Source organism: Protopterus annectens, chromosome 14.part0 (assembly GCF_019279795.1).
Source record: "Protopterus annectens isolate FY-2018-M chromosome 14.part0, PAN1.0, whole genome shotgun sequence".
In the NCBI taxonomy this organism is placed as follows: domain Eukaryota; kingdom Metazoa; phylum Chordata; order Ceratodontiformes; family Protopteridae; genus Protopterus; species Protopterus annectens.
Genome location: NC_056748.1, coordinates 864,975,638 through 865,000,968, shown reverse-complemented (window position 1 = coordinate 865,000,968; position 25,331 = coordinate 864,975,638). Strand labels below are relative to the sequence as shown.

General features: G+C 38.6%; 1 protein-coding gene across 19 annotated transcripts in view; it reads left to right on the top strand.

The window, feature by feature from the left end:
• Positions 1–25,331, top strand: part of LOC122789306 (calcium/calmodulin-dependent protein kinase type II subunit gamma) — a 2,351,533-nt gene that overhangs the window by 991,373 nt on the left and 1,334,829 nt on the right. For all 19 annotated transcript variants that reach the window (XM_044056632.1, XM_044056627.1, XM_044056637.1 and 16 more), the window contains exon 4: positions 20,298–20,352. In XM_044056632.1, coding sequence (XP_043912567.1) covers positions 20,298–20,352 — 55 coding nt within the window. The remainder of the gene's footprint in view (positions 1–20,297; positions 20,353–25,331) is intronic.

Here is a 25,331-nt window from a genome sequence, read left to right as displayed (position 1 = left end):
GTAAGGAGCATTTTTTGGGGAGCGGGATGGAGTCACAGCAGGAAGAGAACATGCATACAATTACTTCCACTACCAGTGTTGCCTAAAATATCTCTGTATAGTGCTCCTCTTTCCTTTTTATAGATTGGTATATTTGTCATTGTTTAAGGTTATATATTGGTCACATTTTTTTTTTGTTCAGAATTCCTGGTTGGCTAAATTATTATGTTGTTGTAAGCTTGTACCTTATAAACATTAGGCTTGTGTAAATATTGGCACATAAAAGCATTTTCAAGAAAAATGGTTCTGTTAAATACTATAAAACCGTGGCCAAAATTTCACAGAAGACAATATCTGCTTTTTACGGGTGACACCGATGTTAATGCAAAGTACATAAAATTACTTGGCTTTAAAAGCTGCATTGACACAGTGATTTGTGCGCTAAATCATTGAATGAAACAAGGATCTAAAGTCATGAAGATGAAGTTGTTTTGCAAAATCTTCCAGTGTTATTAAATTCTGGGTTTGGATGGTTTACTTCAGTGGAACATAATTATGTACTGCTATAAGCACTGAAAAACTGCATTATTTACAGTTTTATGTACATCAGACATTTATGTATATAGTGATATTTTATGTGCTGCATAAACAGCAGTCTGGCTAAATTTTGTGAATTCTTTATACTGAATGAAAGTCAGATTTTTAATATGAATAAAAGTTATAGGTACATAATGTAGCAGTGTTGTAAATATAAAAAATAGTATGCTGTAGTGTGTCTGGAGAGTGAAGCTCTGATGTTTTACAGAGTTACTTAAAAATAACCAAAATTCCAACTAGTCACATTTAAATATGTATAATTTATAAGCCGGACCTAAAAATGAAAATGTTTTACCAACAGAGTTATAAACATATGTGATTTTAATTCTCATGAAGGGTTTCTCTTGAATGTGTAAATTGTAGAGGTGCTTAATTCCACTGTGTACAAGATTTTGCTGACTGTGCTCTTTGACTGACTACTACGTATTTGATTTATAGTAAATATAATGTTATATTTTTATAGTGATAATTATTTGAATATTAGAATGCGCGTATAGTTCCCTGAGGGGGTAGTTATTTACAGAACAGGGAAATACCCTGTAGTCAAAGAATGTCAGTGGACAAGAATACCTGGATTTAATTTAAAAATGAGGAAAAAAAAACGTATGGTGGTTAAATAAAATGGCTTCACGCCAGGAATGTTAAGGAAAACGTTTCATTTGCCAGACATGTCCCTGTAGAAGACTTTTTGCACGATTAATTTTAATGAGATGACTACTGACTTCATGATGTAAAAAGATCAAGCCTTGACTTGGTCCCAGAAAACCTGCATTTAGTTGGTGGCCTGGGTACTAGAGGAGCCTCCAAGTCACCTATCCCAGAGAAGGGGATGATTCGAGTCTCACTACAGGAATGACACTGGGAAGTAAAGCTCAAGTCTTTGCTGCAAACATGCAGGATAAGATATGGAGGGCAAGAGCCTCACAATACTCTGGCCAAGCATGGAAAGTGTGATAAAGGGTATATGCCCATTTGGGCCTGTTATAGCAGACATTGTACAGTACCTGCTGACCAACATGATGAATGGAGCATGTAAAGTCTTCTAACCTGAGCTTGGACAATGGCCACAACTCCTAGTTCTAACTTCCTTCAGTCAGTGTTCGCAGATTCCAGGAAGGATAGGAATGAGTAGACTTTTCTAGAAGGAGAGCTAAAAAGAGAGGCAAAAATATTCCAGTATTCTTCCTATGAGGAAAAAAATTAGAAAAAAAGGCCTTTACTATGAATATCGTAAGGAATATTTAGCAGGTCAAATAAATTCCAATCTAAACATTAGAGCAGTGGTAAGTTGCTGTTTGCACAGCTGGAGGTTTGACTGAGATTCAGGACATAACCTAGGCTTCCCACTGAGCAGTAGTTAAAATTATCTTTTGGAGTGGTGGATTCAGGACTGGACTTCTGTATTTGGATTTAGGTCTGGAAATAGGACTCTCAGACTGCAGTAGGTAGATTACATTCTATTGTACTCGGAACGTGGATGTAGTTTCAGGAAAGAACCTGTATTCCAGGACTGCAGTGGTTGAATTATCATCTGCACTACTGGCGAATGAGTTTGGACTGAGAACTGGACTCTGGTTTGAATTCATAACTGGATCTGAATGCCAGACAGTTGTGGTTATACTACTGTCTCTCTATTAGAGTGTAGATCTGGAACCCTGCATATATATAGCCTCTTTGAGGGCAGTAGTTAGATTACTATTCAAATTTATTAAAGACAGAATTTAAATTTACTACTAGAAATTTGATGAATGATTAGAGAGGTTAAATTAACTTCTGCTGTGGAGCAGTCTCGACTGGGTTTCCTGATTTGACCTAGGATCCAGAAGTCCATCAAATGATTATGTATTTATTTATTTATATTTGTTTACCGGGAATGCCCGACTGGGCCAGAAGCCCATTTTCAGCCAAGGCCTGGGGAAAAAGCTCCATGGAAATATAAGCAAAATACAATAATTAGATAGTACAATAGCATACAATACAGTAAGATGCAGAATACACATCATCTAGTTGGTCTATACAAAGAAGTATTCAGTATAGTTTTCTAGTAGATACAGGTTCAAAAAGAAAAACGCACAAGCATTTCAGTAACTATCACTGTGAGAAAAATAAAATTAGTACTGTGTACATATTAAATGCATATTAAATAGTTATGAACAAATGAAATATCATATATATATATATATATATATATATATATATATATATATATATAAACATTTTTTTTTGAGTAGTAATAATACTGAGGAGAGGGAGAAAATGAGGTAAGGAGTGGACAGTGTGAAGAGAGAGTTATAGACATGTCAGTCTGACTGACAAGATATCTATGAATGATAGCCTTTCTGTAGTGGGGAAGAAGCACGGTAATTTTCAGCATGCTCTCAGCATGTAGTAGACATCTGAAATATAACAAAATGGCATGCTCTGGTCTGGTTGATACAGGGAAAATAGCAGGGGCAGCTCGTGCTATAGGACTGCAGCCCCCCCAACTGTACAATAAACTTGTATAATGAACTTGAAAAATAAAATTAAAAAAAAAAATTCACAGACTCCACGCATGCGTGCATGGTTCTTCAGAACTCCATGCACGCATGCGTGCTCATTCCAGAGCTACAGACTGCTCTGTTAGGTAGTCCGGATAGGAAAGGCAGGAAACTCCACCCTTCCAGCCCAGAGGTCTGTGCGGTGATGACTGCACAGACCGAAAGATCACCGGACTGCATTGCCTGCAGGAAAGAGGCTCCAGCCTACTACTCTCGTGGGACTAGCCGTCTCTCGCGGGAGACCCATGCACTGGCGGCTGTTTAGTGGAGGGAGACCCATGCTACAGAGGATCGGTGGCCATTTTGTGGAGGGAGACCCATGTTGCAGAGGATCGGCGGCCGTTTTGTGGAGGGAGACCCATGCTGTAGAGGATTGGCGGCCGTTTTGTGGAGGGAGACCCATGCTGCAGAGGATCAGCGGCCGTTTTGTGGAGGACGGCTAGTGGATTCGCGGTGTGTGTGTCTGTGCTCTTGACTCTTAAATGAACTATGTCATACTTGACTTGTGAAGCCATCAGGTATTCAGAAGTTATTTTTCAAAAAAGAACATCAGTTTTAGTCATAAAGTCATAAAATGTAATATTTGCAATCAATTCTATCTATGGTTACTAAGGTACAATGAAAAAACTATCTGGAATTAAAGTTAATGATACAGAGCTTTTATGAACAAGTATAATTTTGAGCACTTAGCATTTTACAGATTAATATCCAGTTCTGTGAAAGAATATTTCATTTTATATAGAATGTTCGGTATGTTACAGTGCGGTGGAAAAGGCATGCATGTTTAAAGTAGGTAGATAAATATGCCTTTAGCTTTCATTTGCTAAACCTGCATGTTGTCATGCCATCAAGTATGGTTTTGTGCTACATACTTGTTCCTAGAAAATGCATGGGATGCTGCATTACATAATCTCAGTTTTTCATTTTTTCTCTCAACAATGATGGGAAAGGAGTAGAAAATACAAAATCTCAAGATGACTTGTAGGTTTGTGTTAATTTTTGCGTGACATTATATAAAAGAATAATTTAATGATACATTGCTAACAGTCCTTAGTCTGAGTTGATTATTGGTAATCTGATAATTGAGTGACAAGAAGTCACTTATCCAAACCCATACATACAGTCTTCTTGAGGAAGTACTGTACTTAACAGAACTTTTTTTTCTAAAATGCTTTTTATAGCCTACCTGGTCTAATGAATATCAGCCCTTCTTCTATGGGTCTCTGCCCATTTCCTCCCTATCCGTGACATATGGCTGCTGACTTGGGCATGAGTTAACTTGAAGTAATTGTCATGCAGTCAAGTATGAAGGCTGCTTGTGCCACACCCGTCCATGGACCATCAGCATTCCTGTGGCCATCCCCTTCCACACCTTCTGGGTTATAGCACAATATACTCCTAGGGAATATACTCTGCCACCAGCAATCAATTCCCTGTCTTAGCCTCCATTGTTGTAACCTTTCTTGGCCTGCTTATTGACCAGGACACTTAAATTTAACCCTAATTCCCTCATACGTGGCTTATGTGAGAACTTGCATCACCACAAGCGTGTCACTGGTGTGAAACACCTTTCTCCTCTACTTATTTTGTGTCTGTGTGTCTGTGTGTGTAAAATGCCCCAGGTGCTACATGGTGGGTAGAGAATAAGGCTTGAACCCTGTACCTTGAGCCCAGGTGGCAGGAGCCTGAATTCCCTACCCACCACCATTTGTAAAAACATTGCAGATTTTTCCCTCATACTTGTTCTATTCTTCATAAAATCTGTGGTATCTGTAGTTGTCCTTGCAAAGCTGGTAGTGCATTGGTAGCATTGTTGCCTGACAGCTACAGGTTCTCTGATTTGATTCTTGGCTGGGGTGCTTTACCTTTTCTGTGGAGTCTGTATGCCCTCCCTGTGTTTGTTTTCTGTAGTGTCCTCCCATCTTACAAAGACATGCGTCTGTCTGGTGTGTTTCTCCCTGGGCCTCTGCTAAAAATTAGCTTTTGTTCCAAGTCAGACTTTTCTGGGTAATAAATGATAAAAATGACACACATTTGAATTTCAAACTTCATATTCTTCAGAAAGTGCATGGCAACGCAAAAGCTTTTATTCTAGCAATTTTCTAAGTGTATAAGATGGATATTTGAAATTTTTCCCTATTTTTGGGACTGTATTTCCCCATTATTGGCTTCATCCAGGTTTTGTGCTAAGGTTGAGAGCTATGGTAAGAACTGAATTCATTGAATATGTTTGGGGGCTATATTCCCCCATTACTGGCTTTGTCCGGGTGTTTTTTTGCTAAGAGATTGAGAGCTATGGTGAGAACTGAATTCACTGAATGTTTGGGGGCTGTATTCACCCATTATTGGCTTTGTTCAGGTGTTTTGTGCTAAGAGGTTGACAGCTCTGCTATGGTGAGAACTGAATTCACTAAACGGTTGCCATTTAAGTTTCCATCTTCCTCTTTCACAAAACAGCTGATTTGGCATAGTGGTATGTTGCTCTGACTGTTTTGCACAGGGTCCTGGGTTTAAGGCTTGGCAGTGAAATGTATGGTGGTAACAGTGTTTTATTCTAGCAACTTTCCAACATTATACAAGCAATGTTTAAAATGTGCCCCTGGTTTTTGGGCTTTGGTCCCCCCCCCCACAATAAACTTTGGCTTTTTCCAGATTTCTTTGTGCTGCAAAGTTCAGAGATACAGCTGAGTGAGTAGATTTTACAAGAAGCGGAGAGCTGCAGGGGAGCAAAAGTTTAGTGCTGCTTATGCTGAGTCTACTTGCCTTGTTAATTGCACAACAGGTAGTATACTTGCTTTTGATGCAGAAGGCTGTGGGTTCTACTCCCACAGTAGCTAGATGCATTGCCTATACTGTACTTTGCAAAGGGGGTGGATTCTGCACTCCTTTTTGGCGAAGATAGCTAGTAACTATGAACCTGTTATCAGTTTGCCATCCATTCCCTATTGCGATATTGCTAGCTTATCATTTTTTTAGTGTAAGAGAGGCAATTTATTCCTCAAGGGTAGCGAGCACTTTATTTGTAGATGAAACAATGAAATATAAAGTTGTTTGCTAGCAGCAGCCTCTTTATTAGTTACAGATCTCTTTAATGTGGAATTATTTAGATTACTTTTACTTCAGAGATTGTGCATATGTACTGATACTGGTGGACTGTAGAAGTTTGAGTAGACTTTTATGATGGAAATGTTCTGAATTGGGCAGTTTTGTCATTAATGGTGCATGCATTTTGTTTCATTGTTTACTGGAAAAATTTCAAAACAAATTTAAAACGCCCTCTAAAACTGTACTGTATTGTACAAGGAATATAATTTAATACAATCAGGAAGGTGTATGAAAGCGCATGTGTATGTTTCGTGTGCAAGGGGCCTGTGATTTGAAAACAGTCCAAACTCAAAGTCACTCTGCCACTGGCAAAATATATTTTCTTTGAATGTGGGTTTCAATGCTGTTTCAGTGAATGTGAGTTTTCAAGGGCAGAGAAGTTTTAATGCTAAGTCTGTTTTCATTGTGAGACTGCATTGCTTTGTTTAGCAGATATATCTGTTAGTGTTTGTGCTGTAAAATGCAAAAGAAAACTTTCAAATGAAGTCCAAATCATCGCAGAAGTAAAGCAGTATGCACATTAGTGTTTATGGTTTTTGTTTTTAGGCTTTTCCCGGTTAGTGTTTATGGTAAATCGGGTGAAATAGCCAAGTAATGGTTCATTGGAATGGCTGTAGGGGGGAAGCTCCATTCGACCATGATTTTGTGAGGGGGGGGGGCAGCAAACTCAGACAGCCCCGGCTGAACTATACCTCTCAACTGTCCAGATTTTGCAGAATGAAGAGATTTTTGCTTCTTATTTTTGGTTTGTTCCTCATAAAATTTGTGGTTTTCTGTCAAATCATTTAGGAATGAAGTCACTAAATAATGACAGACACTGAGCTTCAGACTTCATAACCTTCAGGAAAAATGCATGGTAAAGCAAGACCTGTTATTCTATCAACTTTCTCAGTTTATACAAGAGCAAGTTTTAGTACTGTTTATATGTTCCCCCAATATATTTGGTCTTGTCCAGATTTCCTGCATTAACAGGTTGAGAGGTACGTGCAAATAAATTGCTTTATAGAATTAGGCATATCCAAACCTCTCAAATGTACCCTATTTTGGCTCAAAATGTTGCTCTTCCCCTAATAATCTCTCCGCAAAAATGGCAGTTTTGGAAGAAAACATGGAGGGTTTACAATTAATAAATAACTGTAATAATCAGTTATAGATTGCTTTTATTTCAGAAATGCATGTAGATTCTTTTGTCAGCTGCTCAAGTTAGCAGTACTAATATTAAAAGTGTACCTTCTTTGCAGGTTCCCAGCTGTATTGTGTGGCTATTTTATATTTTTGAATCACATTTTTGGTCCATTTTTCATAAAATTGTGTTTTTTTGGCAAATTAGTGGCAAATCATTAAAGACTGAAGTTAGAAAATAATGACATTTCAGTTTCAGATTTCATACCCTTCAGAAAATTCATACTAATGCAAGACCTACTATTCTATTATCTTTCTAAGTTTATAAGAGCAATATTTAAAAATTGTCCTTATTTTTGGGCCTTTGTCCCACTTTTATATATGGCTTTGTCCAGATGTCTTGCTCTGAGGTTGAGAGGTATGACAAATGTGTCAGGGCCATCGCAGTCAGCCAGAGACATTTCAAATTGTGACATACTTGTTGCACCCCAGTCCCCTATGTAGTGACTCTGGATGTGTCCAAGCAAGTCAAGGAACAGTTATGCAGTGTAAATGTGCAGACTATATCCCCCCATCCAAGGTAGACACAAGTACTACAATGGCTTTTCATCTGTCCTTGATTTTGTAGAATGTTCTCGTTTCTGTTATATTTTTATACTGTTGATTATGCTTATTATTCAGAAAGTGCCTGTTGCTCTGTGTTTAAGTAGCAATGTTTTAATGACCATCTGGTAAGCTTGTCTGAGATTGTAAGATGCAAGTAAGTTTTAATAAGCATACTGTTAACGAATTGCCAACATTGAAAGCCTTTCTGTTGTTGCCATGCAGAGAATACTTACGTAACTAGATAACATATAAGCCTTGGTTATTGAAATGCATATGACAGTATTTGTAATAAAGGACAAGATTACATTATTTTAAGAGCTCATTACAGGCTTTCCTGCAAACTAAACAGAATGCCAATCTATCATGTGTGGTCCATATCCTGTGCAGTAATCCTTTAAGCAATGTATGTTGAGCTTGTTTCCTGTTTGCTTTTCATTTTTTACTTTGATCATGTTTTCCCCATGAAACAAGTAGATAGTTGTTGTCAGGCAGCAGGTCTTTTCTGGATAAAAAACATTTTTACAAGTGGGGGTATCACAGAGATTGCTACTTTCAGCATGTTACTTGGTACTTCAATAAAGCTGAATATAAATTATAATTAGAACCGCAGTGCAAGGAGAAGTGGTTTGAGTTGAGTGCTGCTTATTTTTTTATACTTGATTTTAACTGGCATTCCAGTAATGTATTTAAAAAGTAATTTCTTTTTTCATGCCTCACAACCTTTTTGTTTCCATCTAGATATTAAGTAAGCTGCCATGCAGCCAATGGATTGAAATATTGTTTTTCTTCTACACTTTCCTTTTTTCTTGATTGGACTCTCATAATGATGGTTGGCACCCAGGGCAGCGTATTTAATTAAAGTTACAGTTTTTGTGGTTTTGATCATAGCTCCTCCCCTTTCTAGTTGGGCACACCCATTCCCATTGACCCCACCCATTCAGCTGTCTCCTGCAGCCCCCCTTTGATTTGAAGTCACCAGCCACCACTGGAAAATAGGAAAAAATTTCCAATTTGACAGGAAAAATCCCATTTTGTATGGGCAATGGGAACAGCATCTTTTTGGGGCTGCAAAGCTTAGAGTAGTTTGAATCAGGCATCCTTCCAGGACAGCCTTTTCCTTACGTGCTAAGGCTGTATTAGTCAAGTCATAAATTTGTGGCCCCTGGAGGTATACTTTCATTGCATGGTGTTTAATTTTAGGGTGGGAGTTCAAAATATGACCAGTTGTAATATGTGCTGAAGAACAGAGTTGACTGGGTCTGCTACCGGTGAATTGTAAAAAAAAAAAAAAAAAAATTTAGAAATTAATAGCGACAGAAACAGTAGCTTTATCTAGTGAAAAGAAACTTACTACTCTGGATGTTTTATTTCCTCCTTTTGTCTGTGTCTAGCTGAACTTGACTGTAAGATTAGGTTAAGGGCATTCATCTTGTAATCTACTCTTTGTGTCCAGGACATAGTACTAGTTGGGCTGTGGCAGGAGGGAAACGCATTTAAAGTTACACGATGGACCAACCAGTTATTAGGAATATGTGGTTGCATTAATTCACAAAAAAAAGACAGTGGATGACTGAAACAGCCTTCCTAGAGAAGTAGTACATTCTAGAAATGTAATAGGCTCATTGTGGACATAAGGAATTTGTTATTGAAAGTAGAAAAAATATCACTGATAAACTAGGACCAAGGAAATAGTAAGAAATGTTGCAGTCAGCCAACCCAGTTTTGCTGTCATTGCCTGTTTTTGTTAGTATTTACTTAAATATTCTTTTCAGTGTTTCAGAGAAAATGGTATGGATTAAAAGCATGTCAAGCATTTGTAAGTTTTAGCAAACAGTTTTGTGTTGTTGTATAGTTTGTCTTGAATGCATCAAGTAAGCATGTATGTGTAGCAATTAATATTGCATCTGACTAGCAGATAAAAGTTAAGTAAAATAATTCATGTACAGAAGATGTAGGGCTTCATAGTAAATGTTTGATGCTTGACTGACAGTACATGGAAGCAGTTCTATCTGTTAAGTTGCTGATCAGAAGAGACTTCTAGGTAAACAACTGGCTCCCTGAAGAAGGTTTATTGTGTGTTTGTGTGTGTGTGTGTGTGTGTGTGTGTGTGTGTGTGTGTTTCTAAGAATCTACCATCTTTTTTCTTTTCTTTTTGTATTTATAGCAGTGACACCCTTGTAAATGTAACCCCAGTTAAGTCTGTGTTTCTATTGCCCAGCAGCATGCAAAAAGTGTCCCAATTCTTTTTTTTTTTTTTTTTAATCTAGTACAAAATTAAGTTTCAGAAGCAATCATCTACAAGTATTTTCAGGTTTCATTCATCACATAGTATAACATAGCTACTAACCACCTCCCCCCACGGGAGTTTATCAGAGAACTGATAATTAATAGTTATGGCTCTAGAAGTCAATTTATTTGTGACTGCATGCTGTACATTCAGGTAGCGTGAAAAGCTGCACTGGTCAGTGCAGGAGTGGCCTTAGGTCAACTGGTGCCCTAGGCAAAAGGGCTCCACGGCGCCTCCCACCACACCATCTGGTGCCCCCATCCTAGTCTACCTACACCAAATAAATACTGGAAAAGTTCCCCTACTAGATTGGCGCCCTAGGCGGCCGCCTAGTTGGCCTATGCCTAAGGCCGGCCATGGGTCAGTGTCTGTATGTGTTGCAGGGAAAGACGCCCTGAAAGCTTGCATTTTGAGTGGGAGAGTATTACAGTAACAACACAGAAGTTAGAAGAAACTTAAGCTAAGGAAATAATTTTGAGATCTGCTATTATTTCTTCGTTATGAGGACAGAAGATCCCTTTGCGTCTGTAGGTGTTTATTATAATGAATCAGGTCCACTTTTCCCTGTCAGACTGTCCGTTCATTGACATTACGAAGTATTTGCAAAATTCATTAACACTCATGCTGCCCATGCTGAAAGGAGGAATATTGAGTGCTTGTGGGTAAAGTTAGTGGTGGTTTTGAATTTTAATTTTGGAACTTTCAGATATCTTCAAGTTTTGGCATTTGAGAGGGAGTGTGTGAGACCGTGCTTGTGGGTTATGTTTAGAGTAAGGACTAGGTTTAATGTTTTGCAGGTATGTTGCTATATGTAATTTGTGCGTGTTAGTGACTTGTGTGTAATGGTAGTTTTATGTAAAGTGTTTTTCTAAGGTAAGGTGCAAGGTTATGATTGGTACAGAATACAGAGGGGAACACCTTACTAATGGGTGCTAATCCTTAGACTTCCCCTGCACTAACCCCAACTTTACCCCTTACCTTTGAAAAGCCCTTTCCATAATTAGATAAGGGACAAGCTGTTTGAGCAAACCAGATTTAACATTATGTAAATTGTTTGCTATGTGCGGAGTTACTGAAGTTACTCTGTCACAGTTTAAAAGCTCATTACTAGACGGAGAACAGGAGTACTAGTAAAACTTGTTCAGAGTGAGTTGGGAGAGCCCCATGTGTAGAAATGAGACCAGTGTAATTGGGAAAGTCTATATGAAGTATGGCTGTGTATGTGATAAAAAGAAATGTCCTGTAGTAATTCATGTGTGTAGATCCGAGCAAAGAGAAATTTCTTTGCTAAAGTTAAAATGAAATAAATGAATTAGCATTTATAGAGACTGCTTGAATTGGAGCAAGGTTGATTTGTGTTGAGAATATGCACAGGTTTAATACTATGCAGAAAAAGGGCAAAAGGAAAAAAAAAAACGCAACCAAAATCTGTTGGAAATCTGAGCAAAAAAGTTAAAACTTATAATCAGTGTGTTACCACATTCAGGGTGTAGTGTAATCTACTGTGTAGCAGTGTGATTCAGTAGTTAAGAAATGAGCCTCAGAGCTCCAGGGTCTGTAGTTTAATCCTTCTAGTTAATGTCTATGAATAGTTTTAATGTTCTTCATGTGTCAACATGTGGTTTACCCTAGGAATTTTGCTTAAATCCCATAGTTTCACAACCACCAAAAAAGTGCTAATAGGCTTTATATAAAATTTGTCCATATATATTGCATTTAACCTTGCCCTAGTCACTGACTGGAAAGAGTCCTTAGTGACCAATGTACTTATTTGGTTAAAAATAAAGAACCTTTAATTTACTGCTAAATAATTTCTTTACTAGAAAGTTATTTTGGATAGGCGATATCATCTTTGGAAGTGATTAAGAATTGCCCTTTAAGGCTGCATTAAACAATGATACTTCAGAACTCATGACAAAAATCTTTCATCACTGACTATTCTGGAAGTTTTATACTACAGTGTTATTACCTGCATGGCAAAATTCCTTCATAACTTTCCTAAACTGAGCACTTTTTAAAGGATATATTCTCCTACGGGGCTATGTCTTGTTAACAGCTTTACTGTCATTCACCATTCCCATTTCCCCAATTAGCATTCAGGGTCACCCCCCTCCCAATTCCAGAACTTGTACCCCTTGCTTTGTCCAAGGTCACTACTCTCACACTTATTGTGTGTCCTGAATTCACACTCAGTACTAGCTGTCTGTTGGTTATCTATCCTATCTCCTGTATTTAACCTGTTTAGGCTCCCAGCATCAGACCTTGCTTCTTCAAAGTTAATGTTCAGTGCTTTTTGTCCAGGATCTCCCTGTTCCAACTTCTGATCTGATTTCAGTGCTTGCTGTCCATAGCCACCCCCCCAACTTCCCAAACTTCTGTTTGGTACTAAGCCTTTAAAATACCTACATTGTCAAAAACTGAAAAAAATACATCATATCTCAAATTATTTTATGTGATAGTAATGTTCATCCATCATATCTTAGCATTTAGCATTAATTTATAATTTGTTTTTCCTCAGAAATGATTGTATGGAGGCTATCATACTGAAATGATTTTGTTCAGGTTTGGACCCCTGCGACTTCACATGTTTGCTGTTGTTTTAGCCCTTTAATGTGTTCTCATTTGCTTGGCATTCAAGTACTGTGACTTCATATTATAAGAATCTCTGAAGAATGCCTGCAGAAATTTATTTTCTTTATAGCTCTTTTTGATTTGTATGCCTTGCATTTTATTTTTATTATTTATTTATTTATTTAACATTTGTTTACCGGGAAAGTCTGACTGGACACAGGTCTTTTTTCAGCGGAGGCCCAGGGAGAAAAGATCCATGAGTAACAGTAAATTTTTGCATGAATTACAATAATCAAAGTATAAAGTAAACAAAATGTAATGTACATAAGAAAGTACAAATTTGTTACATCATGACAACAAAAACTAGGCTTTGAACATAGCTAGTACTATTTATAAAGTATGACTTGTGTCAAGATATAAGGTTAAGACAGGCTGGTAGGAATAAAAGATTAACCACCAGGGAAGAAGTTGGATATGGTTGGGGTATACTGTGATGTATCAGAGCATTCACAAACGGGTAGTACAGTAACATAGCCACTTATTTTTTAGATAAGCTTTAAGTGATGGCTTAAAGTGGTTAGTGGACGAGATTGAGAAAATGGAGTTAGGAAGGGAGTTCCTTATACAAAATTTGTAGCTGGAAAATAGATTCTTTTGCAGTGTTGTTGGCCTTGGAGATGGTGAGTAAGATGTCCTTCAAGGATGCATCTGCAGTCCTTACAAATGGGTTGTCCTGTCGTCAGGCAGCCCCTCGGTCGGCCGGATTCCAAAGTCTGGGTCTGGCCTCGGCTGATGTCGCACTTCACCCGACGTCATAGCTGCAGTTCTTCGGGTATAAAGGCATCAGCCGACGCCATTTTCCTCAGTCTTTCTTGCCGCGTGGCGCCCGAAGCAGAAGCTGTTTGCAAGTGCCGGTCGGTCAGAACCAGAGATTACTACCGAATACTACTACCGAAGACTTCTAACAGCTAAGTACCCTGTTGGGGACTCTTTCTTGCCTCAGCCGATGTCAGAAAAAGTGAATAACTGTTTAACTTGTGGGAAACAAATACCTCATAAAGATTTCCACTCTTACTGCTTACCCTGTTTAGGCCCAGACCACGACGTAGCAGCTTGTCTAGCCTGTGCTTCTTTTAACCGGCGGACGCTTAGACGTCGGTCTGAATTTGCTGAGGAGTTTTTCGGCTCCGATTTTGCTTATATTATGCCGTTGGATCCTCCGACTACGCAAATTTCTAAAAAACGCAAGGAGAAGGACCGACACTCGCGGTCCGCGGCGCGGTTAAGCCAACCGCGAGTGTCTCTGTTTCGGCTGAAACCGAGCTAGCGGTTCTTCCTTCAGCCGAAAACTTACCTTCTACCGAGGCCTCTTCCAACCTGGTGGAATCGGCTTCTGAAATCCCAGCTGCTGTTGCAGTTTCTCAGGAATTATCTGACACTATTCCCTTGGATGTTTCAACCCCTGCACGTGGAGCTGCTAGGCCACCTGCAGCCATGTCCATTAAGGCCTTTGCCAGGGCTAAAGCAGCTAAATCTGCCAAAACTGTGCCTACTAAGACCCCCTCTCACAGGCCTAGCTCTAGTTCACAAATGCTTACTCTAGCAGAGGATCTCATTTCTTTGATCCGGGGATTCCAACCTCACCCAGACAGGGCCTCTCACCCACCTCCACAGAAGAGGCCTAGAGCAGAGCCCCCTGAGCCAGTTTCTACAGATGACTCCTCTGATCATTCAGATAATTCAAACCCTCCAGAGGGCCCTTTCTCCCCTTATGAAGACTCTGATGCTGAAGAGTCCATTCCTTCTGCCTCTCCGCCAGAGGAATTTTCCTTTGGGGAAACCTTGCATGCTATGAGGGAACAATTTCAGGGGCGGGGCCAGGTTTTTCCAGCCTCAAGAAAAGGCTTAGAACCTTTCTGCATTTACCACAGCATAGGCCTTTAGCCATCCCTCCAGTTCTTCCTGTTGTGGATGATGCATTTAATGATGCTTGTACTGCTCCTGATTCACTTCCTCCGACCCCTGCTAAGCCCGATAGGTACTACAGGGTTCCGGACACACATTATCATTTGTATAAGGCTCCTTTTGCAGATCCCGAAACTATCTCCCAGGGACCTAAGGCTGTAGCAGCTACCTCTGCCAAAAACCCCATCCCCTCTCAAAGGGAATCCAGGGCCTTAGAGAGATGAGGTAAAAAAGTTTACACTTCTGCTACTCTTTCAGCTAGGGCCTTGAACTGTCAATTCCACATGATCCAGTATCAAGAATTTATGTTAGACCAGTTAACTAAAAAGCTGTCTTCGGACGAACCTTTAGACAAAAAATCTGTTCAGGAAATGGTACATAACATTCAGCAGGTCAGTAACCATTCCTTAAAATGCGGCTATGATGCACTGGAGGCTTCCTTTAGATCAGCCATGACTGGCACAGTGATCAGAAGACATGCATGGTTAAAAGAGCAGGCCTTACCAGATCATGTTAAATCAAAGCTACTAGATGCTCCCATGGACAAGATCAATTTGTTTGGCTCTCCTGCACAACAGGTGCTGAAGAAGATGGAAGAGAAGGCAAAATCTGTCCAGACAGTCAAAGATTTCTTACAGGTCCAACCTCCAAGGTTTAGCAGGAATTGGCCCTCCAGAAATTGGTCCTTTCCAGACACCTCCAGAGCTCAGAGAGGCAGGAATAGGCGCTCAAGAGGCAGGGGTCAATCCAGAGGTGCCTACAGGGGGCGTCAGTGGCAGACTAACAACCAGCGAGGTACAGCCACAGATACAGCCACCACCACTACAGGACAATCACAGTGACTTGGCTCTAGCACCGCCTACCAGGGAACAACTAGAAGCACCCTTAGGCGGGAAGCTAGCCTTATTTTCAGTAAACTGGCATTACATCACAGGCGACAAGTGGATTTTACAGACAATAGACCAAGGTTACAGGTTTCACTTCCATACTCTACCAAGGAAGAGAGGAATGCCAAACCTACCTCCAAATCAAAAGGCAGAAGCTCTAAAACAAATAACTCACTAAGGATGAGAGCTATAGAAAAGGTACCATCTATGGAGCAAGGACAAGGATTTTACTCCAGGCTCTTCCTGGTACCAAGAAAAGAAAACCAATGGAGACCTATTCTCGACCTGTCCGCTTTAAACACATACCTCATTGTCCCAAAATTCAAAATGCTGACCCTACAGCAGCTTCTTCCCATGTTGGGCAAGGAGTCTTGGCTGGTGACTCTAGATCTCAAGGAGGCATACCTGCACGTCCCCATACGACCAAATTGCAGAAGTTACCTCAGATTTCTTGCAGGATCAGAGCATTATCAATTCTCAGCATTGCCCTTTGGCTTATCTACTGCCCAGAGTGTTCACAAAATGCCTGGCATCAGTAATTGCTCATTGCAGGCTTCAGGGAATTCAAATCTACCCTTACCTGGACGACTGCCTGTTACAAGCGGACAACAAAAACAAACTAGCAGAAGACTTGAAAAGGGTCATTTATCTACTGCAAGCCCTGGGATACACAGTCAATATAAAAAAGTCAAGGCTGATACCATCCCAAAGGATAACCTTTTTGGGCGCAGAGCTGGACACATCAAAACAAATGGCATTCCTAACAGTAGAAAAACAGGAGCAACTCCCTCTCTACTTCTTGGCATTAACAAAACAGAACCAGCTAACAGCAAGAAAAGTCCTGCAAGCTTTGGGTTTCATGGCATCCTGCATAATATTGGTTCCACATGCCAGACTGCATATGAGAAAGTTACAGTGGTACCTAGGGAATTTATGGTCTCAGCACAAGCACAGTCTAGAAACCCAAATTCCAATAATCCCATGCCTGAAGCAAGAATTCAAATGGTGGGCTCAAGCCTGTCAATCAAACAAAGGACTGCCTTTCCACAGCACTCAACCAAGCCAGACCATCACAACGGACGCCTCAGACCTCGGTTGGGGGGCACACATGCTGGACAAGTGCATACAAGGCTTATGGACTCAAGACCAACTGCACCTACACATAAATCAAAAGGAAATGCTGGCAGTAAAACTGGCAATTCAGACATTCAGACCATTTCTTCAACAAGGTCAACTGTTAATAAGGACAGACAACACCACAGTTATGTGGTACATCAACAAACAGGGAGGCGCACATTCGTACCCTCTATGCCGGATGGCAATGGACCTCTGGAATGTGGCCCTGAGCTTCAACATTCAGTTACAAGCAATTTTTGTGCCAGGAAAAGAAAACATACTAGCAGACATACTAAGCAGAATTACCTCGGATGCCCACGAATGGATGCTGCATCCGAACTTATTCAAAACCATTACAAGAAAATGGGGACTACCACAAATAGACTTATTTGCATCCCCACACAATCACCAACTGAAGAAATTCTGCACAAGGACGTACCACCCACTGGCTTGGAAAATGGACTCCCTATCTTTCAGTTGGAAAAACCTGGCAGCATATGCATTCCCACCACTTCCTTTGATGCACAAGGTGCTATTAAGATCAAAGAAGACCGTCCAAGGATCATCCTGATAGCTCCGGACTGGCCAAGACAACATTGGTACCCATTACTGAGGAGTATGTCTCGGGATCAAATATGGCCTCTACCCCAGGTTCCCTTACTGTTAACACAGAACAACTACAGCACCCTGCATCCAAACCTGAAAACACTGCAGCTGACTGCCTGGAACATTGCATAACACCAAATAGCCCAAATTTATCCCAAAGGGTTAAAGACATTATCTTGGAGGCTCGCAGACCCTCAACAAGAAAAAATTATTCAGCAAAATGGAAAAGATATCACATTTGGAGTACTGCAAAAGGAGAAAATGTGACACTGGTAAACATAGCCAACATCCTGGAATACTTGGCAGAGCTCTTCCACAACGGCCTGTCCTATTCTTCCATTAAGATTCATGCATCAGCTATTTCAGCAGAATACAACCTGGATCCTCCAGTCTTCTCACATCCTCTGCTCAGGCAGTTTCTGAGAGGAATTAAAAATGTAAAACCACCTAGGAAGCCACCATTGCCAGCATGGTACTTGAACTTTGTGCTAGAAAAGTTGACACTCCCTCCTTTCGAACCAGCAGCAACAGCAGAATTACAATACTTATCATGGAAAACTGCTTTCCTGCTTGCAATCACTTCAGCAAGAAGGGTATCTGAGCTACAGGCATTAATGGCAGTACAGCCCTTCCTGATCTTCCATCAAGATAGAGTGTCCATGAGAACAAATCCTACCTTTATGCCAAAGGTGGTCTCCAGGGTATCTTTAAACCAAGCTATCCACCTACCTACATTCTTCCCCAACCCACAGAACAGGGGCGAAAGACTGTTGCATACCTTAGATGTACATAGACAATTACGTTACTACCTGGACAGGACCAAGGGCAATAGAAAAACTGACCAGCTACTAGTAGCATATGCAACAGGAATGGAAGGAAAAGCAATTTCAAAACAGACAATCTCTAGGTGGATAGGAAATTGCATTAGATTTTGTTACTCCTACCATGGGAAGAAAACTCCAGAAAACATCAGGCCTCACTCTACAAGGGCTACAGCCACTACCACAGCTTTTCTACGAGGAGTGGCTACCAAAGACATTTTAGAGGCTGCTACTTGGAGCTCCGTGCATACATTTGCCAAGCATTATAATTTACCTTTATACTCCAGATCCCGAGCAGGTTTTGCCACTGCTGTTTTGCAAGGGATCTTAACTACACCATAATCTTATTTCTCCTCCTCCCCCAGTTTGGCTATGGTATTCTACCCATTTGTAAGGACTGCAGATGCATCCTTGAAGGACATAGTACAGTTTTGTACCTACCATAAATGTAGATGTCCGATAGGCATGCATCTGCAGTCAGGATTACCCACCCTCCTTCCCCTCTGTGGTACTCCTAGGGTATTTGCCCATCTTGTAGCTAGCTGGGGGAATCTATTATGGTGTATTTGTTTGTATATATGTACATACATACTTATTTGTTTGCTCTCTACTATTTGGAACCATTTGCATTTATCCAAATTTAGCCTTCCTAGAGGGCACCTGGCATCTGGGGCAAGAAACACTGAGGAAAATGGCGTCGGCTGATGCCTTTATACCCGAAGAACTGCAGCTATGATGTCGGGTGAAGTGCGACATCAGCCGAGGCTAGACCCAGACTTTGGAATCCGGCCGACCGAGGGGCTGCCTGACGACAGGACAACCCATTTGTAAGGACTGCAGATGCATGCCTATCGGACATCTACATTTATGGTAGGTACAAAACTGTACTTTCTTGTTAGAGCGAAGTGGTGTGCTGAAACTGTAAAAAAAGGATGAGATTGTGTAGTGCAGGGATTCTGGGTGGTTGTGTTACAGTTTTGTGAGTTGGAGAGAGTTGGTTGTAAAGAATAATGTTGGGAATTCATTCATTCATGTAGACAGTCTTGTATGAGCCCCTTTATTTTGTTTTATCCACTGACAGTTGTAGAGTTAGATGCTTTTGGAGTTTTGGATCCCTGGCCACTTTGCCAACCAGAAGTGTCCCGTTTCATATGCTGCTTGTCTGAATTTCTCATTCAGCTGTGATTGGCATGCCAGTCTTTCAATATATACTGTGTTTGAACTCCTTTTATTTTATGGCTCTAGTGGGAGGAAAGGAAGGTATAGCTTCAAAGATATTGCAATTTGCACATTTCGTGGACCACAGATGTATGAGATATAAAGATCAGTAAAATTTAAGATAAACCTTTGCTTTTCAGTTTGTTCTTTGATCAAAGTAGGAGTATTTTTATAATGTTTGCACCATAAAACTAGACCACTCAAAACTAGGCTGTTGATTATTCATTTCATAAGGGGTGCAGACATATAAAAAGTTGCACATTCAGTCATTTGACATATATCAGTGAAAAGATTCATATATTCATAGGTGAGTACTAAAATAGCTGTGCTTGCAGGCCATTTTAAGTCTTGACAAATTCCTTTTCAAAGGAGAGAATCAAACCTTGTACTTTGTGACTGAAAGATAAACACCTTGACCATTATATCAACTCCCAACCCTAAGGGGTATTATGATAGACGAAAGATAGTGAAACAAAATTACGTTATCTCTTGGTTGTAAAGGAAAATTGTGCATGGACATGCTTTCAAAGTAATGGCTACCATGCACGTATAGGCAGGAAAATATTTCCATAGTGTTATTCTGGTATCACTTCCTTTTAATAGTTTATATTTAATTTTAATGTTTCACTTCTGTCGAATGCATTATTCTATCACTTGTTTTGTTAAGAAGTAAAATCCTGTAACTGTCTGCATAATTTTGGAACAGTGTGTGTGGGGTGTATTTCTCTATTACCTTTCATTTTTTTAAATATTTTTCAAATATCCTTCCATACCAAAATAAAAGGTTGTATTCTTGCAAAAAGAAAAAGTGTAATGTGCTGTTCAAAAGCAGTCATAGTTATTCTAATACCAGTTTTTTCTGTTCCTTTTTTTCTAGTACGACTCCATGATAGTATCTCAGAAGAAGGCTTCCATTATCTCGTCTTTGACTTGTAAGTTGGGATCTTGTTTTTCAGTTCAGTGTTTTCACGTTATCTAATTAGAAGAGACTTCTGAAAATGCATGGGTTATGATGTTGGAGTATTGCTATTGACAGATAAACTCTAAGTGGTTTAAACACATACTGAAGGTGGGCACAGTGCATTGACATTTGTTTGACAATAAGTCGTGTTCATATGAATACTTCTTTATCATGCCTTTTCCCCCTCAACAACTTGTTAATATTCTTATTTTCTGAGTGGCATCCCATGTCCTGAGCGTTTCCAGCTTGATTATCCAACTTCAAGTGGGACTTTGTCCCTTGTTTACTGACATGCAAATACTTTGACAAGAAACTGTGTCTGCCTGCTTCCTTTCCGAATCCTAACATCTTCTCCATGTAGTTGTCTGCATCTTAAGAATACCCGTTTAGCTGAATTTTTATTTTCTTTTTCCTACGCAGCATGGTTTATTTTTCAGATGTTTAAGTTTTACCTTCTGAGAGAAGCATATTCCTTGTTTGAGTTGTATGCAACTTTTGCTGTCCCTTGAGGCTAACAGAGAGATTCTATACCTTCTCCTACTTCACGTTTGATGGAAGTAGCTGAATTGTACCCCTTTCAATTCTATTTGTTTATTAAATGGGCAAAAATCAATGCAGCTAAAAATTTGTGGGAAATATTTTATTTACACCTGTTTTATAAGATGTAGTGTATGTGTGTATGTATATATATATATATATATATATATATATATATATATATATATATATATATATATCTATGGTTACTTTAGGAATGGAATCTGTAGACCTGCCTGACAACTAAATGGATTCCGAATCTATCATCCAAGAGTGTGGCGATGGCATTGAGCACAGTATGGCAATTTCCAGGAAAGATTGACCTCATAATGTCACGAACTTGGAGAAGTTCCAAAAATAAATCCAATCCAAAACAAATCTGGCTTTACTAGTCTTCCAGGATGCAAAGTTAAAAAAAAAATCATTTGAGTCGTTTCATCGTTTTAAATAACAAGGACTTTATCAAAATTCTAATGTTAATAAACGGCATCACTTTGAATAATCAGCTACACTAATCAGCTGCACTACACTTGATAATGTAATAGCCAATGAAAATGACTCTAAGTAAAGTTATGTAACACAACCATACAATAATTCAACACTTTTCGTGGAAATATCAAGTTATAAAAACAAGATATTTTCAAATCAACTCATTCCATTGCAGTTCACAGAACATACTGTTAAAATTAAAAATAATAGTTCTAATAGTGTTTTATGCAAGCATTCTACGAACTGTAAAAATTCAGAAAATTTGTTTGTTGGTAACTTCAGCATGACTGAAAGGGAAAGATCTAGAAAACTTTGGTTAGACCTGAATGAGTTGATTTAGCAACTTAAATGAAATGCTACCAAATGTCCTGGTATTAATGACATTTTGTTTTTGTTGCCTGTATTAAATTTATGTGCCTTGACAGTGTAACATTTTAAATGTATGATATGTATTTAGGTGTAGTGTCTTGCCTTTGCAATTTGATGTTTGCACAAAAAGTATTTGAATTGTTATAGGATCATGTGTCACAACAATTTAGAAGAAAGTTTGTTTTGCAATCAGGAGTAACTTGGTCAGTGACACAGTCACCAGTCATTGTTATCTAGACTTCATTTTAACCAGATGAATTTGGATTCCTAATTCAGTTTATCTCCTAAATTTGACACCCTACCAACACAGGTAGCAGTCCACTACTGCATCATCTTGCCACCTTTGGGACTAAACTAACAAAGTATCATTCATTAACACTCGACAATTCATATTTCAGTGAATATATTTCTAATAGTAGAGTCCATAAGGGGATGCTTGTTTGGACATTTCGTAATGGTGTAGATTCCAAGTCTACACTATACAAAGCCCTTACTGGCCTGTTTGACAGCACAAGTTTTGAATCGATTATCATTCTTATTAGGCATCACACCAAGAGTTTGGAAAAACTAACAGAGGAAAGGAAGCAGTTTAAGGATTCCATCACCAAGGATCTGATTTTTGATATATGTAAGTCACAGTGTGATAAGATTTTTGAAAAGTAGATGAGCATAAATTCAAGAAGTTTAAGTGGGGCAAATTTGAAGCTAAAGAAAATAAACCATATTCAAAACCAAATAGGAATATTAGTGCACCCTGTTCTTTTTCCACAAATGTTATGCATGCCTCTCATCACAGGTTACCTTATTTACTCAACAGTTATGAAGGCATACAAGAATTTTTAGTGCATCCCTCTTTAAGATGGTCCCAGCTTATAGCCAGTAGGACCAATCGGCATTAGGTGCACATACAGTGACCCAGTGTCACAGCCATCCATCTGTTCAGAACAGAGGAAAGGATCAGAGGTAAATAACAATGTTTTAGAAATAGATATGGAAATGTCTTTTATCTGACAGAACTTCAGTCAAAACTATTTCAGATGCAGATTTCAGCATCTTGAAGTACTCTTCGCACATGTGGGGATTTTCATATGTGGCTTTTATTTCCTTCATGTAAGGGTGATTTAGTTCTTATGTTGATAGACTTGAAAATGTACACACGCAAGTTGAATTTGTTTTTATTTTTTAGTCACCAAAATGTGATTTTGCTCAGTTAAGGTTGGTTTAAAAGGTCTAGTTGTTTTAATCCACTTCTCTATTCTCTTATTACTACTTACAAAAAAAATGTTGAATTTGACATAAGGCATTACTGTTCTCAAAAATGTAATAAGTTTATTTTTTTAATTTATCGCAGAATGCATGGCATTGTTTGACATCTCCGCAGATGAGAATAGTAGGCTTTGAAAGCCTGATAAAGGAAATGGTTTAGTCATTATGAGAAGTTTGTTAGCAGATAGTATTTTTTATCTGAACCTATCTAAAACGCAGTCAACGTTGCATATGCTAACATCATGTTTCATTCCAAATGGCCATCTTATACAGCCATTTATTTCTTAGGAAGTGTTTAATTTCCTTCATGTTTTGCATCTGGTGGTACCTGCCATCTTTGGTATCCCCAAAATTCATAAGGTTGTAAGCAGTCTTTCCTTGCATCCTTCAGTTTCACCCCAAGGGTCGATTTGTGAGCCATTGGCAATATATGTTAACAGAAAACTTCAGAATGTCCTGGACATGTATCCACATATTGTAAAGTATTCTTAGTATTTTTGAAATATCTTTTTAATATTTTATACTCTGATGTATACTCTGATAGTATTTTGTTTGTTACAGTTGTCAGTAACTACCTGTACAGCATTATTGCTCACAACACACACAATATCAGTATTGACTAGTTTATTGAAAACTGTAGTTAACTATGAAGCTTTGGACAACACTACAGTCAGATTCAGATACTTTCATGAGTCTTGCACAATGTTGTTCTTTTGAAGGGAGAATAATTTTGTCAACATACTGGTGTCACAATGAGGGCAGCTTCTTCACTTTGTGAAATTAGTTTTATTTCACTGGAAGAACAAATTTGTAAGAGTATTTTCATGACAAGTATTTATTTGTATTTAAGATACCAAGATGACATTTTCCTGCTTTGGTCACATACTCCTGTGTTACAATTTTTGTTTTAGATACTTAGAATTTGCTACCAATTTTTTAAGTTTGCTTCTGTTGTTGTTCATAAGAACATATTCACTACTTAGATGTTCATTTTTGAAGATACAAATAACAGAAATGTTCAGTCTACTTTATTTCATAAGCAAATGTTTTCTAACGCACATCCTCATTTCGGCAGTTGTCATGCTTTTAACCAAAAAGAAGAAAAATTGTCAAAGGACAAATGATTAGCCTGTCTAGTCTTACTTTATCAGATATTGTTTTCTTTATAGAAATAGATAACCTTATAAAGATGGTGATTAATAGAGATTACAACAATAATCTAATCAAAGAATGGTATGGCTGAAATATTTGTTGGTAGAATGGCCAACTGCAAGCCTATATTAAGCACTGAAGGGGCATTTGTGCAGAAAATCGGAACACCTTTTGTAATTGTGATGCTTTTTCCTTTCCGTTGATACATCATACATTGCAAGCATTCTTGAAAAAAGTTGGTTAAGTTTTTTTATTACTTTAATATTAATATCTTAAGTGACAAACTTAACATTGTTTTTAGAAAGAGGAGTCATCTAAACTCTTTTTCTAAAAGTAAAAAAAACGCAGTGCAACAGAAAAATGTCCTCACATGGACATTGCTGACACTGTTGATCTCTGATATGACTAATATCACAGGTAATAGTTTTCCTAGGACAATTTCTTGCTCAGATCATTGTGACCATAATACTAAAGCAATTATTTGGCTCAATGCCTGACATGTTTTTATTTAAAGAAGGCTGGGCAATCTCTCAAATTTGATTTATGAACATGTTATTGATATTAAACATAAATGTAGTAGTGCTTTATATAAACATTGTATAAACTGTAATGATTAAAAAATGTTTCTTTATTGTTAAAGTCAACATGACTGAAAAGGGTAGACCTTGGAAACGTTTACAGTGGAATGAGTTGATCTGGTCACTTAACTTAAATGCAGCTAAACATGCAGGCATTAATGAAAATGTATCCTTGATTTCTGTTTTAAAATTAAGTGCATTGAAAGTGTAACATTTTTAAATGAGTGATATGTGTTTTTAAGTATTGTGACTTACTTTTGCAATTTGATGTTTGCACAACAAGTGAATTGTAGTATGATTGTGGGATGTGTTTTATTTAATTGAGGCATTGTCATTGGTTGTTGCAGTATCATGTGCTATAAAGTTGATTATTTAAAAAATTAGGCTATTTATTCATTTTGCAGTTTTGATTAAATCCTTATGTAAGAGGAAAGTGCTCAACTGATTAAGTTTTTTAACCTGGAAGACAAGTAAAGGTAGTTTTATTGTGGAACTTGACAGAAGTTTTCATGGTGAATGAGGAAACCTGCTGTTTAACTGAAGTATGGGGTAATGCTTG